This window comes from Hoplias malabaricus, chromosome 15 (genome assembly GCF_029633855.1).
Source record: "Hoplias malabaricus isolate fHopMal1 chromosome 15, fHopMal1.hap1, whole genome shotgun sequence".
NCBI classification, from domain to species: domain Eukaryota; kingdom Metazoa; phylum Chordata; class Actinopteri; order Characiformes; family Erythrinidae; genus Hoplias; species Hoplias malabaricus.
The window spans coordinates 11,473,884-11,493,135 of NC_089814.1; the positions used below are offsets into that span (position 1 = coordinate 11,473,884).

The 19,252-nt window shown below is 38.7% G+C and overlaps 1 protein-coding gene across 3 annotated transcripts in view; it reads right to left on the bottom strand.

Moving 5' to 3' along the window:
* Positions 1–391: 391 nt before the first annotated feature.
* specc1lb (sperm antigen with calponin homology and coiled-coil domains 1-like b) overlaps positions 392–19,252 on the bottom strand; it is a 40,082-nt gene continuing 21,221 nt past the window's right edge. For 2 of the 3 annotated variants that reach the window (XM_066645719.1, XM_066645718.1), the window contains 11 exons: positions 19,065–19,138; positions 18,712–18,887; positions 17,765–17,928; positions 17,508–17,629; positions 12,827–12,905; positions 12,411–12,491; positions 12,161–12,326; positions 9,351–9,453; positions 3,334–3,450; positions 3,141–3,200; positions 392–2,617 (listed from right to left, as the gene is read on the bottom strand). In XM_066645719.1, coding sequence (XP_066501816.1) covers positions 2,528–2,617; positions 3,141–3,200; positions 3,334–3,450; positions 9,351–9,453; positions 12,161–12,326; positions 12,411–12,491; positions 12,827–12,905; positions 17,508–17,629; positions 17,765–17,928; positions 18,712–18,887; positions 19,065–19,138 — 1,232 coding nt within the window. In that variant the 3' untranslated portion in view covers positions 392–2,527. The remainder of the gene's footprint in view (positions 2,618–3,140; positions 3,201–3,333; positions 3,451–9,350; positions 9,454–12,160; positions 12,327–12,410; positions 12,492–12,826; positions 12,906–17,507; positions 17,630–17,764; positions 17,929–18,711; positions 18,888–19,064; positions 19,139–19,252) is intronic. The other variant, XM_066645720.1, reaches the window with a different exon arrangement.

Here is a 19,252-nt window from a genome sequence, read left to right on the forward strand (position 1 = left end):
CTAATGCTGCCCAAAGAATGGCACATGAGTGGATCCAATTTGGCCAGAAAGTTACCCCAATCCACACCAAATTATTAATCATTAATTCACTCAAACCCACATAGATATAAGGAAGAACACACCAACCTCCTCACAGACAGGGACTTCCTGTTAGGACTGAGCCCAGAACCCTGAGACCTTACAGTTTTGTGGCAGCAATATCACCTGTAGCCTTCTGTTTACAATTTTACATATATATTTTACAAGACGTGATTTGAGTCTGTATTTGTATATCTTATGGTCTTTTATGGAATTCAGCCCACTAAAAGAAATCAAAAAACTATGGTACTCGTGGATTAAGAAAGGTGCACAACCAGGCATCAATAATACACACAAATACAGTAATGTTCAGAACGATCTTTTATTGAGGGTTAGACTCACACGTCTAAGGATGTTTTTAAGAAAATGCTTTACAAGGTATCCTCCCAAGTCTTTCATTAACATAGAGGAAATGTTACTGACACAACCAGAAGGGATCAGTGAATGATGCTACAGTGAATGTAAAATGTAGTCTCTCATTCACAATGATACAATCAGTGTGTGAGGTAATGATTAAAAAAAAAGGGGTTTTCCAGTGAGTGAAATCTTGACAAATTATACAAATCTGTGTGATCAAAATGTACCATTATTACATTATTTGTTGGCCGTTTCATCTGGTCACAGAGAAATTAGTTTACGACACCATCACCAAGTCAGACGCCCTGTTTTCAGCATAAACTTTTAATAAGTCACTAACAGCAGCTTTATGATACATAAACAAATCAAAACCTTATGTTTTCAAATAACGCTTTTTTCACTCAAACTCAGAAAAGCACTTGACTCATGGAATAAATTAGACATTGTTCCTTTTCTTTAGATAAATGACATTTGACTCAAAAATATATGCACTTCAAATACCTTATGTACAATTTTAACATTATCCCTTGCTATGGGTCTAAGCATAAAGATTTGTAATAAATTTCTTAATTGTTTCAAATTTATCATCTGACAATACGAATGCACGTGAGCAAAATAGAATGGAAAGATCTTTATAATACAGTACTTAAGGCAGTGCAGCAAGATATCAGAGCAAGTACAACTTCGCATCTGGGCTAGGTTTTCTGCTCAACAAGCCTGTTCTTTGACAGTTTAAAAAAATGTTTATGGTGCTCTTGGCTATAGGTTTGTGCAGAAGCTTAGCTTAAGTCCCAAAAAAGAGGAGCCGCTGAATGAAATCAGATTTATTCAAGAGGAATGCTGTTGTTTCACATTATTATTTAGCATACAAACATTCAGTTCTATTTTGTGCTTCAGTATCAGTAAGAAATATCGGCTAGATAGCACAGCAGGGGTCAGCTAGAGAACTTGAGGACCAGAGTAGAGCTCCCTCTGTATGTTCAGCCCAGCATGGTGCTGATTACAATCAAAAAATGCATTCACTACTTCTGCTCTTCAGAGGCACTAAGTGAGCCAGATATCATTTTGGAAGCAGTGAGATTCTAATAATAAAGGATATCAGTGGAAAAAGGCCTGGAGAGTAGTGAAAGCAGCCAAGCTTCCATCCCATTGATACCTGAAACTCTTTCAGATTTGCATACAAAAGCCTGCGGCTCTTTGAATGACAAAACGAAATGGGGAAACGAAGGAAAAGAGCTTGTTCAGTCAAATGTCAAAGAGCAACACTGTTGAACAAATGGCAGCCGTGAACCTTACATCTGAGGCTTTGGAAAGCCTATGTTTAATAATTAAAACATAAAAACTCCAACAATACTAAATAAAGCTTTCTGTTAGGTGGAGCAGCCTAATCAAGAATGATATGCAAATCTTATTAAACAGATTATCATTATAAAATGCAATCACACTGACATAAAACAGCAAGATATCAGCTAATAAATAATAAACCCTCAATTATTAAATCAATGTGTCAGGCAAGGCACCGTTATCATGAAAGCCAAGGGAAAATAAAAAAATAATAAAAAAAACATGGGTGAAATCCTCTTCAAAACATGAAAAATACACACACTGGAATGCAATACACAGGACTACAATAATGAAGATTAATGATGGTCCACTGCAATAAATGCTGATTTTTTTTCACATAAAGCTGCCTGTCCAATGAGGATGAACAATGAACAATAGCTTATAGGGACAACTTAAAAATGAACCTGCATAGGAGCTTTATTCCACTGACTGTAAATCAGGAATGAATGAAAAAACTCTTTCTGTGAACACGTTATAAATGTGAAAGCACACACACACACACACACAAATATAAGAATTAAAAAAGCTGCAAGTTCACACAACTGTGAAAAAGGTCCGTATTAACCGTGATGAATCCTAGTAAGTAGGACGAACACTGCAAGGGGGCGTGGGGCAACATGTGTGCACCCCAGGCAATAAAAAGCAGCCGCAAATGGTGAAATGTATTTTGAATATCTAGGTAAGCAGCTGAATGACTGCTGGCATGCAGGCAACAACGTAGGCATCAGCAAGATGATGTTTCAGAGACTCAGGTCTCAAAGTACTTGTAGATGGACGTGACATAGGTCATCACACTTTGCCAGTCTGGTCTTTCTGTGTGCACCATCTCCCCAATGTCCTGAGAGAAAGACAGAGAGACCGCCCATTCATCACAGAGAGAGAAGAAATGAGAAAATAAGATTAAAGGTATGTAAGAGTTGAGACAGATAAAGACAGCCAGAGAGAACAACAGAGAGAGAGAGAGAGAGAGAGAGAGAGAGAGAGAGAGAGAGAACAACAGAGAGAGAGAGACAGAGTGAAGGCAGGTAACTAAAGAGTTACATAATAAAAAGCAAGGAACAGCTAATGATACTGAAACTGCATTTTGATACGACCAAAAAAATAATTGTAAACCTCAAACTTCGTGTTTAACTTTATAATCGTCCAACTATAGCTCTCTCTGGTAACGTTAGTGCAGCGGATAATAAACTGCTGCTTTTCAAGGAAGGGAAATTCAAGTCGGTTCTCCAGATCAACCAATAAAGGGATGGTTGCATGACATGTCATTAGTCTTTCCCCATTATTAGGTGTTGCATTTAATGAGGTAATAAAACCAGACCACATAGACTTAGATGCAATTAAAGTTTTTGCATTGAACTCACCAGTGTAGACTTAATTCCCACACTCTCTGCTGCCTGAAATGCCAATGTAAAATTTCGCCTCTGGGGAAGAAAAGGAAACAAAGGGAAGTAAAGAACAGGTCAAATGGACATCTTAAAACCCTATATGTGATCGTTTGTATGTGCATTCTGGTGTGTGTGTGTGTGTGTGTGTGTGTGGAACAAGATATCAGACCTTGTCTTGGCTGTTGAGCTCTTGGTATGGGATGTGTGCAGGTAGATAAGTGTGGAGAACAGCACAAAAGGCCAAGCCATCATTCCAGCTGCTGCTGAAATTAGTAATGTCTATATTCTGAGAAAAAGGAAAGAAAAACATAACACTTTGTCATATCATGCAGAATCTGGCCTGTATTAGCACTCAGAATCTCTTACGGAGGCCGTAATTCTATCTCCCATTCCAAATTTGATACATCTGCTTGTTAGTGGCAGGGGTGTACTGTTTTGATAAGAATCACTTCTGCACACTCTGGATCCTGCGGCATAATTTTGCAAGAAAATAAGTTTCAGTTAAAACTAGAGATGGCTTTTACTGCAGAAACTGAGTGTTTTGAGGTGACTGCAAAACTATCACCAATTGTTACACCGGCAAACATTTGAGACAGATTTAGAAAAGCTGAAGCACATTCAGACTTATTTTTCGTTCTAGTTTTAACTGTGAACAAGTTAAAACCACATTGGTAACCGAGTTATGTATGCATGTGGACTTATAATAAGAGTCTCATTAAAAGTAATGGGGAAATCCTGATCCAGCTGATATTCCTAGCTACAAACAATCGTTTAAAGCTCAGAAAACATTGTGTAAATCACTAAACCATTGACATTATTTGGGTAATGGCAAAAATTTGATGCAAAAATTAATCTAAATAGATAAAGCATTTTTTTAAAGGTGAAAAGTTTAGCCAAAGCCTCTGCTCACACACAAAATAATTACTGAACTCTAAGGAGTTTAGACACTCCCTTGTGCCAAATGAATCATTTTTAAATGTACAGGTTTGAGAAAGGAGGATTTCTCTAGAATTTACAGGTTAAAGTCTCCAGCAGAAAGTAAAGTGATATATATATGAAAAATAATGTGCTGAAAAGGGGAATTCAGACATTTACCACTGAGCACTAGAGTGGTGATCATGCACTCTAAAGGACCCTCAATAAAAATAAATGCAAGACAAAAAAATGGGATTAAAGGTTATAAAGATAGAGGCTTAACTGTTTGAAGTTTGATTTGAGAGATCTCAGTTATGAGCGAGCGAGCTTATGCCACCCACCACTAGACAGCCCAGTGAGCGTTCAGTTCACACGTGCATCTCTGTCATATCACTATTTTTAATAGCATTAAGTGTGTAGTGAATAAGTTAAGCGATGGAGCACGAAAAAAATAAACCTCCCCCAACTTCCTCCGCCAATCTCCCCCACTTCCGCCAGCATCTTCATCTGATCTTCAAGGTAAATACACTTAATAGAACTAGTTTATTTATAGTTTATTTACATTCTCTTTTATTATGTATTATTTTTTTATATACATTATTTTTCTTATTTAAAAAACATGTAAAAAAAAAAAGGTGTTGTGGATTTTGAGGGGCTGGAACGATGAAAATAAATCTTAACAAGGACAACAGGGTGTTGCCCACCACAACAGACAAAAGCTATTGACAGTCAAACCTAGCAGGGTATTTCACACGAATGTTAAATCATTAAACTGGGAGGTATGGGGAGGGACATGTGGTATTAAAACCATTGCCTAGTTCCCAACTCTACAAAGCAGCTCAGAAAGACAGGCTGACCTTCCCCTCTGTCTAACAAGGAGTGTTTGCCCAACAGACACATTTATCAATGTCAGCATATCTCACACTCGCTTTAACCCATATACAGCGGAAACCAACAAACAGCTCAGGCCATTTATGGCTTTGTTATGACCAAGGCAGTTCATGTTTCACTGTAGTTCAGTGCAATTAGTTAGCCAATAACACTCACGTGTCTATCAGGAATATCAGGGCCGTTCAGGTAAAGTGGAAGCCTCTAAGGGATAGAAGCTTTCCCATTATAAATCTTTCAATTTTGAATAGGTCTGATGATCATTACGGTGTCATTAAAGAGAATCGCTTTCTGTGGTGTGTTTTAAAAACACAAAAGCAATAACACAATTTACAAGTATATTGAAACTATAACTGAAAGTATTAGTGGAGCTATTGTACCTTTCTGTTTTGTATAAACAGTGCAGAGCTGAATCATTTAGAGAAGAAATCCACTGCCATTTTTCTGACCAATATCATGACTATGACTCAAGTCATACTCGTTTTTATAAATGTGTTAATGCAGTACATTTTACAAATATTTTCCAGAAAAGAATCTATGCTGCTCATTTAAAAGATACACAACAGTTTCCTCTGGCTTGACATTTAAACACAAATTGTAGCTTTCCCCATTAAACCTTCAGATTAAATTGATAATGTGTGCAATAATTAAGGTACTCCTTCAAAACTCATATTTCATTATAAAATGTTCTCTTATTTTATAAGCCGTACTGAACAGAGACACTTGGTTGGTGAGTTTGTGGACTTAAAAATGCAAAATTGATTGAAATTATAGTCCAATAATTAATTTCTTTAATAATAAACCGCCATTTTTGAAAGAGCAAAGCATATCAGCATAAATAAAAATGGTGCAACCTAGTTGTTGAACTGTGGAGTTCACTACAATCCAGCACCAAGCATTTAACAAGCTGACCCCATCTGTGTGTATTTTTTCTATGAGATCACATCTGGCCCCGCCAGACTAGTTTAGTCTCAAGTGTGTGACCCTTAGAAATCAGGTGCTGGGTTTTTATCCCTGGTATTTCTTGCAAGGACTGTAATGCAGCCATTAAAAAGGATTTATACCCTAACTCCTCCTCTGGAGAACCCAAAAGTTCTAGAACCACAGTTCTGTCTGTATAACAGCAGCAACCTCTTATCAGACGTGTGAAAAGGGGAGTGTAAATTGGCTGAGACTCAGAGGCTTATGGTAGCCTGCAGTGAGGGAGATGGATAGAAATCATAAGTACATCAGGGAGGGTCAGAGCAGCAGGTGCCTGAAGGAGAGCTACCTACATTTGCCACATGTACATCTGACAGTCTTTGTCTCACAGAATGTTTGTTTGCCAGGACAAGCTTAGCATATCATCGATGTCCAAAGGAAAATTCGTATCTCCAATATAGTAAATTACAACACTATGTAAAAAGATTTAATTCAAAGTAATTTTTGAGCATTTCTATTGGTTGCTTCAATTGAAATTTTTGCACAATATGAAAGAATGATTTTTCATTGGACAGTATGAATATGAAATCTGATTCTTTAGTTCTCCTCTGATGTTACAAGGCTTATTCATTCTTTATCTGTAACCCTTATCCAGTTCAGGGTCACGGTGGGTCCAGAGCCTACCTGGAATCATCGGGCGCAAGGCAGGAATACACCCTGGAGGGGGCGCCAGTCCTTCACAGGGCAACACACACAAACATTCACTCACACCTACGAACACTTCGCCAATCCACCTACCAATGTGTGTTTTTGGACTGTGGGAGGAAACCGGAGCACCCGGAGTAAACCCACGGGGACAAGGGGAGAACACACCAACTCCTCACAGACCGTCAGGCCCCTGGAGCTGTGTGACTGCGACACTGCCTTACAAGGCTTATGTTGCTAGTTAATTCTATGGACACCAGCACAGTGACTTTAGTTGTTCCATTCTGAAAGACTAAGCACACATCCATGTAAACACACTTTCTTGCAGTGGCTTTGATCAATTTGTTTGGAAACAAACAGTTGTACTTGACAACCCTGCAAACACTGATTGATCCTTTTTGGAGTAACTTGGTCAAAAAGTTCACAGCACGGCTTAGTTGAAATTAGGTTGAAGCTATTTTTAGACATTCTAGACATGCGTTTCCTGCCCTTACTGATTTGTTTCCTACAGGGCTGCTTTGGTGGTAGCATTGTTTTGTAATAGCCCCTACAATGTGCAGGTGTCTGTGAACGTGCTACAAACTTTGTGACACATTATTATCCATAAAAGAAGGTATAAGTATGGATAACTTCAGACTTCAAGCTGGCAGGCAGGCAGGTGTTTGTATGTTAACCTCATCTAAGCTGCATTCCTAAAAATATTAAAAACACGTGTTCATTACAAAGCTTGGCAGGTTGTTTTTCTGCAAGATTTTTCACCTTTTACTAGGATGTGGTGTGCTTCTGATATGAAACAAAACATCCTGCTCATCATGTGACCGCTTTACGAGCAGCTCATTACAGCACGGATGCTCTTTTCCATCTTGTGTGCACTCTTCTGCACTCATTCAGCCATGTTTGTCCACTCCCTAAATGAACATGTAATAAAAATAATGTATATGTGGTGTGTAAAATAAATAAGACAAGCCTAGAGGAAAGAGCTTGGGGCTAATCCCAGTGGAAAGAGCACCGTCGATGCTCAGCCCTCTCTGACTCACAGCACTCAAATGTGTCCAGAGTACTTCTAATGAACGCATTAGACCTACAATGAAAAATGAGCTACAGGCCCCACTAGCCATTACCATCCATCAGTGAGCAAGAGTGAGAGAAAGCGAGCGAGAGAGAGAGCGAGAGAAAATATACACTTTCATCTATCAGATCAACCACAGATGAATCAAGAACAGTAACAAAAGAAATAAAAAGGAACTGTCCTTGCATCCCCAAGGACAAGATCTTAAAAATGTTCCAAGCACTGTTGTGAAACGGATACATCACTGTAAACATTATCCATGCTGTATTTAAGGAAGATGGTTTGCAGATTTTTGCCTGTGTCTGTCCGCTATGCAAAAAAGATGATCTTTATTTTAATGAATGTTTGCCAAGCAAGTTAAATACACCAATAAGCCATAAAAAATATGACCACCGTTTAATTTCAGCACTCACTGTCCATTCTCTCAGCTCCACTGACCATACAGAAGCACTTTGTAGTTTTACAATTACAGAATGTGGTCCCATCTCCTGCTCTGCAGGAGGAGGTATACATTGGGTGGTGGAGCATTCACAACACTGCAGTGACACTGAGGTCATGGTGGTGGTTAGTTACTGTGTTACATCAGTATAGAGTGGATCAGACACAGAGGTGTCTGCTGAACATTTTAAACACAGTTCACCAACTATCCACAGCCACATCATTGGTCCACCTTGTAGACGTAAAGTCAGAGACAGTAGTTCATCTGTTGCCACACAGTTTGTCTACGGGTGAAGGACTAAAAAACGACCAAAGGACAAAGGATAATTCTGGGTGATGACCACATCATCGCAGAGAATGATCCACCACCCAATTCATACCCGTTTTGTGGTGGTCCTGATCACTGAAGTATGGGGTGAAAGGGGGGCAAACAAATGTATGAAGAGCAAAAGTTGGACTACAGCCTGTAATTGGGGAACTACAAAATGCTTCTGTACAGTCAACGGAACTGAGAGAACAAACAGTAAATGTAGAAACAAGGAGGTAGTAATCATATTTTGGTTTATCAGAGCATATGTAAAGCATTAAATAACATCAATCAATAACGGTAGATTTTCCACTATGCAGCACACTTCCTCTTTATTGCAGCTTCCATTATTTAAAAAAAAATTCAAATAAATCTACAGACAGAAAAAAAAATCCAGTTAATTCTTAGAGGTGTTTTTTCTGCTTTTCTGAATCCAAACACAAACATCAGCATCTTCTTCTCTTGATTGGTATGTTGTGTTCTGGTGATCTACAAGGTCATGGTTGTTATTATAGTTTACATTTTTGTGAATCAGAAATATTTCCATAAAAATGAATGACCAATTATCATGATGAATGGAAATTAAATGAATGAGTGATCACTGACATTTGCCCAGTTCTGCATCATAACAAGGAAGCAGGAAAAATTCCCCGCACTTCAGTTTGAACACATGGAGGCACAGTAATGTCACTCTCATTCCCAAAGCAACCAAAAGGAATAAACACTCTAAATGCCCACTGCGCTGGGAAGGAAATAAAAGTGCTTTAAAATTCTGGTCATGCTGAGAAGCTAAATCTAAACAAAACAAACCATAAATTCTAAAGAAATATAATCAAGGAAGTTCCTTTTTATTTATTTTAAAATATGAATATACAACAGCTGCTAACACTGATCATAAGATCTCAGTCCATGGTGCAGTCCAACATAGTACTCAATCTCTTACCTGATAACCCTCTGTCTTTTTCTGGCACCACTTGAGAAGAGCGTTCCTCTTGGATCCTCCATATTCCCTGGCTAGAGCAGAGAGTGGGTCCTTTCTCTCTTCTCTGTAAAAAAAAAAAATTCAACTGTTACCTTTAAAGGAACACTATGCAATAAACGTTAAAATTACAGCTTCCAAATTGTTGTGATGCTTCACTGGACTGTAATAGGGAGAAGAGAGCCTCTGTCATTTCTACTCCAGGTTCAACACTGAAGAAACTGCACTATGTAATTTTAGACAAGGGTAGGACCACCCCCACCATTTAAATCAACACAGTGCTGTAAAAAATGTATTACACTAAGAGCAAAAAATGTGATTCACAATGTCTCTAATTTAAGTGAAAGAATTTTCTTAAAAGAAATTGGTTAAATTCTCCCTTTAGCTGACAATAGTTCAGTGCCCAACTGTATCATCAGTCACCAATCAATTGATTTTTTTCTTTGACTTTTAACACTAATAAACGTAGTCTTCACCATGACGTAAACATTGTTGCCAAGGCCTTATCAATTAATATGACCAATGACCTATCTGTCACCTGGCAGAACCTAAGTGAAGAATGAGGGGAAAAACATGACACTTGCGTCACCTTTTCACCCATTCATACGAACGGCATCGCCTCTCAGAGCTCGCAAAGGAATGGTCTCCTACAGAGTGTGACAATTTACAGCTTCAGACTGGAGAAAAGCACTGGATGCTGCCCCTCATAATGAAAAGCCTTCAGTGGTGAGAGACAGAGTGGAACCAAGGTCAAGTTTCAGTACAGGTGAAAGCTCTGTGCATTAGCATTGTGCCAAGTGGCATGTCATTACTATGCTCAGAAGGGGGAGATTACTGAGAAACCACATAAAGGGGAGACGTCTGGACTCTGGAGGAAGAGTGTAGAAATCCAAAGAGAGACAAAAGGCTCTTGACATGTACAAAGGCTTAGAGGGCTAGTTATTAAATGATCAGAAAACACTGATACACAAAGACGGTAAAAATACAGACAGTATTTGTTCAGTACCTTTGTTCAGGACCAAAATGGCATGAGAATGAATGAATAATAAATAAATATATTTCAGTTATGAAAAAGCTTTTTTTTTTTTTAGTTACTTGTATGGTGCCTTTCAAGACACCCACGGACACTCTACAGTTAACACTGCACAGAATGCCACTCATATCAACAGCCAAACACACACAACATACCCTCAACCAGGAACAATCATCCACCTGAAGAACTGCATTGGGAAGTTCTGCTAAGGAAGTTAGGTAAGTTCCCCTAACCTCCACGTTTTTGGACTGTGGGAGGAAAGTGAAGACCCTGGAGGAAACCCAAGTAGATACAGGGAGAACACGTAAACTCCACCATGCTTTTTCTTGAACCCAAATATCCCAGCGCTGAGGGCCGAACATGTTAACCACCAATCCATTGTGCTACCCACATACATACAAATGCATTAACTTTAATTTATGCTGTTTCTGAATTTATATATTTATTATTATGTCTCCACATTTCAATATGATTTTTTAAAATTTATTTGTGTCTGTAGGTTGACTGAGTGTGACTAACCTCACTCTAAAGCAGGATTGGTCAGCTTGGCAAAGCAGTAAACGGCCCAGTGGCTCTAGTGTCTGGACAGTATTACAAACAGAGTAGAGGCCTCATAACAGAGACTTGTAGAGATGTACATCAGCACAGTGGCTGTAATACACCAGCTAAAAAGTCTATTTACGGTTTTAGATTTATTTTTCTATATTTTTGTAGTTAAGACATATGATAAGTCATAATCATAACCAAGACATAAGTCAAATGATTTGTTTGAGACAGACAGACAACTGCTCAACAGCTGGGGTGTCTTGTCTGTCTCCTGCTCCTACTCCTCAGCATTCCTGCAAGTTTAGCCCCCCATTCATAAATATCTAGAAATAACTCTCTATCACAGAAAGAATGTTTGGATAAATGTTCGACTAAATTCTGGGGTGTAAGACGCCATTAATATGCGTGTGTTTGTTTTCAAAACTTGACCTTCACTTCACAGGATTATGATTCATTTTTCTGTAGCTTTGCATGTCCTTAATAATTTTAAAGGCAAAAAAAACGAGAAAACAGTCATTTGTAAATCCACTTTCCAAAGAAAACTATCCAAAGAATCCAAAGAAAAAAAACAATCCAAAGAAAAGATATTCAATGTTTAAGCCCATTAGTGTCATTGATTTTCTAAACACACCCTCATGTTTAAACTGATGCCTGCAGCACATCCAAAATATGAATTTTATAAATAATATTTTACTACTAATATTGTGAACTGTTTCAAAAGCCTCTTAAACTGGTGATGTTTCATCCATGGATATTCTCTAGCACAGGTAGATGATTTAGTGAAATGATGAACACTTTTCTGCCCCCTCCAGAGTGTATTTCTGCCTTGCGCCCAAAGATTCCATGTAGGCTCTGGACCCACTGCGACCCTGAACTGGATGAACACTTTTCTGTGTAAATAGGTTGATTATGGCACCTTCTTTTTTAACTATTTTTTGTCCAAAGTTCTTAAACTCATCTTGGGCTCGTTAGTGTTTGTTCTGTTCTCATCAAACTGGCAACCTGGTCAAGCTTCACATCTGTGGAGGAGGGGAAGGAGGCAGACCATCTCCATCTGTATTGTAGTTCCCATTTTAAATGATTGGTACAAGTATTACACACTAAACTTTTAAGATATATAGTGCATATTTAACCATTTACTGGCCACTTATAACCGTATCAGCTGACAACATTCCAAACAAACAGAGGTTCATACCGTAAACGCCCACGTGTAGTAGGTGTGACTGAGGCTGTGGGGGAGGTGGAGTTTGAAGACAGAGAGAGCTGAGGGGAAGACGAGCCTAAAGTCATGATTGATGTGGGTGCTGATGAGTCTGTAACTGAAAGATCCCTCTTCAGCTCTTCACTACTCCTACGGGAGACTAACACACAGAAATATATCATTATAAACTTTGGAATGTCTAAGGGTCAAAGAGGCTCTTTCACACACCCCCACACACACACACCTGATATGCAGTCTATGTTAGGCACTCTCTGGTTACTGGAGCCAGGACGAGCTCCTGGAGAGGTTCGAAGCAGATGGTCTGCTGTGGGGTTACACACATACATGCATAGACATAAGCATGCACACAAGAGACACACACAAATCCAAATACTCAAATCTTTTTAATCTTTTTGCTTGTGTGTGTGCGCGTCTTTGTTGGTGTATACTGAAGCACTTAGGCTTTTGGACTAATTAAATGAGGTACTAAAGTCACCTGTTTGTAATGAATTTATTAATTAGGAACAGCTGGCCTGGTATTCTTTCTGCTCCAGCACAGAAAACGTCTTAATTCTACAAATCTGGTTTAAACTGGTTTGCGGAAATGTCCACGATGGTTAATGAGGTGCTTTGAAATCCAGAAAGCCTGCGTGTACCCACCTGGCATGCTCAGCTCCGTGTAGCTGGGTCTCTTGTCCACAAGAGACGAAAGGGGCTTGGGTGTGGTGGCTGTGTGCCTCTAAAACACAAAGGAGGGAAACAAACTCCATCAAATAAGCATGCAAGGTTTTATAATCTCCACCACAGACACAAACAAGTGCAGAAACCTGTTACTGAAGAGGTCTTACAGGTATATCTCATATACGTAAAGGAATAATATTATATTATGCTCTCCAGCGTCGATCAGAGAAGGACGGGTTCCTTGCCACTGTCTCCCTTGGCTTGCTCAAGGGAGGCTCGGACCTGGATTTCTATAAAGCTGCTTTGTGATGACTTTCTGTTGTGAAAAGTGCTATAAAATTAGGAATTATTTTATAAATAAAATTAGATCGACTGATTCAGTAATGGAGACATGTTAAAAAATCAACACGATCATGAAATTCATGTTTTAAACCTGTTTTAAAAAGCAATAAAACAATAAATACATAAATATCCTATAGGTCTGACAGGTCTTGCATGGGAGTTCCATTTTGTGGAAAACTTGTTTATTTTATTTCTTATTTAAGAGGATTGCCTTATATATATATAATCTCAATGAACATCACTTGAAATATTAAGTATTTGCCATTGGTGGTTCTGACTGGTTAATTAGATCTGATTATTTTACACCCTATGGTTTTGCAATAATTCTTTGCATTTTTTGCTATACTACTAATCTAAGTTAGAAATTATTAGAGACATATTAAATTAAATTACTGAAGTCTTATTAAATATGGCAAGACTTTACAAAGAGACATGTAGTGCATTTCATAGCAAAAAGATATATTCCAAATACAAGTACCTCCGGGCCTTGTGGAGAAGATCTCCCAATCAAAGACAGCAAATAAAAACAGCAAACTGGTTTAGCTTTCAGTACCAAATTATTTGACCATAGAATTGGTAAGGACAAATTTTCTATAGGCACTCTTCTATATAATCAAGTGTACAGGACATCAGGACTAAAATAGACTGAGGAGAAGTGGAAAAAATTGTGTCATGTCGTCTGACAATCAAAATTTGAAATTACTTTAAAGTAATTCACGCAGCATCCTCCAGGCTGAAGAGTAGAGGGACCACTGGATTTGCCTTTGGTGCATTTGTACAAAACAGCAGGGCTGTGGTCATGAGTCCTTCATGCCACTCCAACAATAATAATCACACTCTCAGCAAACGATAAACTCAAAGCAAACAACCTCATGGTTTAACTGGTTCCACTGAAAGGAAACTGATCTCTGGGGCTGATCATCTGCTAAGTCTTTACTCAACAAAATAAGCCAAAATAACCATCTCCCTTGTCTGTGTGAAAACATCCTGTTTTGGCACAGTACAGAGAAGCCTTCGTATCAGTCCTGAGAGAAATTCCGGAGGACATCCATACAGTGGAGATGGGAAGAGGGAAAGGCCCTAAATCTCTGTTTAGGCTCATTGGGGTCTGGTGTTCTCATTTAAAACGTGAGTCATGGAAGCTACAAACCCCCCTGAACAGACTATAAAGTGAAGAATGCAGGCCTCTGGTAAACTCATCAGAACAGAGTTCCACATCTTACAGAAGATTTGACTTGCAATGGGTCGATGTGGATAAAGTAGAACACTTGGCAAGGAGTCAAAAAATTATTACACATACATCATAGAACTTATTCTACTTATTTTTTATTATTCATAAAACCACCTTCCATCCATCCATCCATTATCTGTAACCGCTTATCCAATCTAGGGTTGCGGGGGGTCCAGAGCCTACCTGGAATCATCGGGCGCAAGGCGGGAATACACCCTGGAGGGGGCGCCAGTCCTTCACAGGGCAACACAAACACACACACATTCACTCACACACTCACACCTGCGGACACTTTCGAGTCGCCAATCCACCTGCAACGTGTGTTTTTGGACTGTGGGAGGAAACCGGAGCACCCGGAGGAAACCCACGCGGACACGGGGAGAACACACCAACTTAAAACCACCTTCCCTACCCCTTAAAGTTACAGGAGAAACAAAAATTATTTACGTTAATTTAGAGCCTTTATCACAGAAAAAACTGCAGCAGATATTTGAGTTTTGCTGTACGTTCTCTCAGTTAAATATTAACATATCTTAAGGTGAAACAATTTAATGTGGCATTGTCTGCACATTTCAGTGGCTAATTTATCTGCAGAGTTTAACATTTGGAAAATATAAAACAGAAAACAATATAAAATATCACATCTTCAGCAGTGGCTGCATTTTATTCATTACCCCCATTCATTATGATTTTTTAAATAAAGAGGAAAGGTATTTTTTCAGGGAATTGGAAGGCGAATTGTTAGATCTAACAAATTTATACAAGAGAAGTGTAGTTACATAGCAATATAAAAATGTAATAAATGTCAAGTTTTTTTTCATATCTATAGCAAGAACATATTGAAAGCCCCTTGTATATCTGCCACAGCACCCACCGAAAATGAAGTTATAAAGAGTGTTTTAGCTGAAGGATGAAGTTTGTTTTTGAATGAGGTACAATACAGGTCAGCCAATTAGAGCTGAGCTCAAGCTCAGTCGGATTGGCCTTAAGGGGGCGCTACAGTAAAGGTCGACGCTTTTGCCCTTCTACCTTCTACGGCATGTAGCACAAAGTAAAGGTGGGCGATACCGGGAGTTTTGGCATTGATCCGATACCAAGTAAAGACAGGGCCAATATCGCCGAGGGAGGGTGCTCTGCGCTGCCTCGCACACAAATTTTAGCGGCAGAGCGGTGGGAGAGAAAAAAGGCTTGAGTATCGCTCTTTTTCCATGAGTATTGATCAATTCCAATGTCAGTGTTGGTATCGATATTATTGATATTTGGATCAATCCGCCCACATCTAGCACAAAGATGAAATTCTTTTTGTCCCAGATTCCTTGGGTCAGACCACACAAAAAAGCCTCAAGAACTCACAAGCTCCACCCACTTAGATTCTTTGCTAATTTGCAAAACATACTTTCGCATATTAGTCCATGGATTTTTGAGCTTGGTGTCAAAACGTTCACAGGAGTCTGAAGCTTAATAAAAGCTTAAAAAAAAAAGTTGAAATTTTCATTCAACATGGCCACTATATGCACATTATCTCAAGTTTTACTTAAAAATCTTTAACAATTTCAGACTTTACTCAAATTTCAAATTCTACTTACGGAAATGATTTTGAAGCAGCATGTCAAAGATGGTGTTAAAATTCATATGGGGGCGTAAATGCTTAAAATTTATATCTCATGCTGTTTCTCTTAGCAAGGCTATAAGTGGAAAATTAAGGACTACGGGCAAAATCGTGACAGTCATTGGCCAATTAGATTTCAGCAGCTGTTTGACAGCCTTAACAAGGTCCAATCATCATGAGACATGAATTGTATGTCCCTAGGTGCACTTCCTAAGTTCATAAACATTTTTGTAACAATAACCAATAGGGGGCGCAATGACAAGAAAATATGGTATATCTCATCGAATATTGAGCATATCTACAAGCAATTCTTTGTATACTCTGTAATGGGCCTCAAAATTTTGTAATTGCAAGTGTTGTCAAAAAATGCATTGTATTTTCTCATTGGCCAGTTGTTTGAAAATTAAGCTTTTTGAACTAGTCCTGGAATTTTACTCTATTCCCAAACAATTACCCTGGGTGGAAACTGCAGATCCTGTAGGTAAATAATGATCAAAAATTCAACATTTGGACACACTGTTACCACAATATATTAATAAATCGAAGTGGGCGGAGCTATATGCAATCTTTCAGCTGTAACTCAAACAAATTAATAATCGAGACCAAACTTTACAGATGTATGAAAGGACTTACTGTGAAGAACCATGTCAATTTTGACCAAAATCCACCAAAAGGGGGCACAACAATTGTACAATAACTGGTCACAGTTTTTTTTTTTTGTGTGGGGCCACAATTTAATCATCTGATCCTCATACTGATCAAGCATGTGAAGTTTTGATATTTTTGGCGCAAGCATTATTGAATTATTGCTGCATTTATTTGATTTGTGAAATGCATGCTGGATCTCGGTTATTGGGAGGGCCCTGTAAGCCACAGCGTGCTGAAAGTTCAACATGTTTTTGATAATTATTAAAGTTCAGGTCCTTAGGATTCAGCTGATACCACATTTGTCTGTATTAGTTACACATCCTTGGAATAGTATGCACTCAAATGTGTCTGTATGTCTTAACTAAATGTGTATAACTGGTCAGGAATAATAATTAAGGGCATAAAGGGTATGAAAGGAAGTATTACAGTTAAATGCATTCCTACCCTGAACTGCTTTAAATATTCCAGTGCATGAACTAATAATTAATGATTTTGCACCATCAAGTGGATGAATAATTAAGGTTCAATTGTACTCGTGAAGCCTCACTGGCCCAAACTGTTAATGGCTTCCTTGTGCTGATTCTTGCTTACAACCACACTGAGTATTTGGGATGTATTTTTTTTAGCATCATGAAGGCTTATGCTTTAGGCCTTGTACTTGCAAATGTTGCCTCATCGATAACTTGTTTGGTCTAACGAGACCATGCTCCCTAAAGCCTCATTGTGCCTTGCACTTGTGAATTAGGCTCTCCTAGAGCAAGAACCTCGTAATTGCCGCTTGTGGCTATATATATAATTTTTTTTGTCTTCCTTTTGGAAGCAGTTGGTACCTGCATTGGAGACACTGCAGCTGCGGGTGGAGTTTTCATTGGGCTGGGGCTGAGTGGGGTTCTGGGAATGGCAGCAGCAACCACAGCTGGAACGGTGGCAGCTGGACTGCCTGGAACCGGACCTGCAATAAGTACACACACACACATTCACACAAATTATTAATGATCACCACACAGAAAATTGTAATAAAGTCTTAAGAAAATGTGGAATGTTATGATTAATTTGATTGCACCAATGTATGCATGTGTATGTGCACCTTGCGAGGCACTGTCGAAGCTTTTGATGAGGGTCTTAACGGTAGGGGAGGGCTCTGAAGATGTGGAGGAGCGGCGACTCAGGCCCATTCCCTGCCTAAGTGCAGCAAGATCCCGCTCCACTGCATTCATGTAGTTATAGACACGACCACGCTCCTCTTCCTGCCTAAAGTACACAAAACACACATCATTGTACTGTACTGCATTGCCCATGCCTTTACCGTCTCAACATGTGACTTCTCCATGTGTGGCTATTTAAGGCAAAGAATGACTAGAGAAACGCATAAATTATTTGAAATGTTATAGGTTTATGACTGTATTTAATATTAGATATGCACTTAGAATAGAATTACCACTTAGATTAAAGACTTGAAAAGAATGCTCCTCTTTTCGTTACTGGGCCTTATACAAACAGTGTTGCCTTTCTGAAATCAAATGAAGAGATCTGAATTATATTTATTTTAATCTCTGATGCACAAATCTCTAAATTATGATCAGTACAAACAGGATGTGCCAAAGCTTGGTTTCTGAGTAAATGTGATTTCCGGATTCAGTTTAATTTAGTTTTTTTTTCCCAGATTGATGTGATAAAACTGTAATTTAGTCAAATTCATGACCAGTTTTAAAATAAATCGACCAGTTTTCCAAAACAGGGAGGAATCGGAATGCTCTTTGAATACCAAACTAAATTGGTTATTGTGTAATTGGAGATTACACAATAAAATGAGTCATTATGTAAAGAAAGGCAAAGACATACAGCCAAATCTGCACCCTACCCCCTTTTCCATGCAGACTTTAACTGTACATCTCATTTTTCTGGAAATTCTAAATACATTTTCCATATTTAGAGTATTTCGGTACATGAACAAAGTTCTAAACGCACAAAAATCCAGTTAAGCATTAACAAGTAAGAACCTCCCTGATCCTTATAATCCAAACAGTGTCTTACTTTTTGCTCTTGAGCTCATCCAGCTCTTTGCCCATTTTCTCATTTTTCTCCTGAGCCTCCTGCAGGCGGCGGCGCAGGTCCCCGATCTCCTCTTGAGCCTCAGACTTTATGTCATTGGCAATGACCACAGCTGTCTGGAGATCAGCCTGGAACTGCCTCCACTCGGCTGATTCTTCCTATAAGAAGATGCATGTCAGTCGTAAGAGTTCATGGACAACTAACAGTATAAAGTGATTATAATCATGTAAATCGGTTTCATGTGGTCATGACTGTGAAGGTTTTAAAAAAAAAAAAAAAAAAAAAAAAAAAAAAAAAAAAAAAAAGTTAGTACAGAGTATGGAAAGACGTATTACCCGCAGTTTGCGGTGAAGGGTCTTAATCTCCTTTTCCATGTCATATTTCTGGTCATGAAGTTTTTTAATGGAATCTAAATGAAAGGTGAAGACAAGAATGTAACAGGAAAAACAGAGCTGTAAACAACCCAATGGCGCCTCTATGTGGACAAAATCCTGCACTGCATGACAGGATGGAATTACTGGTG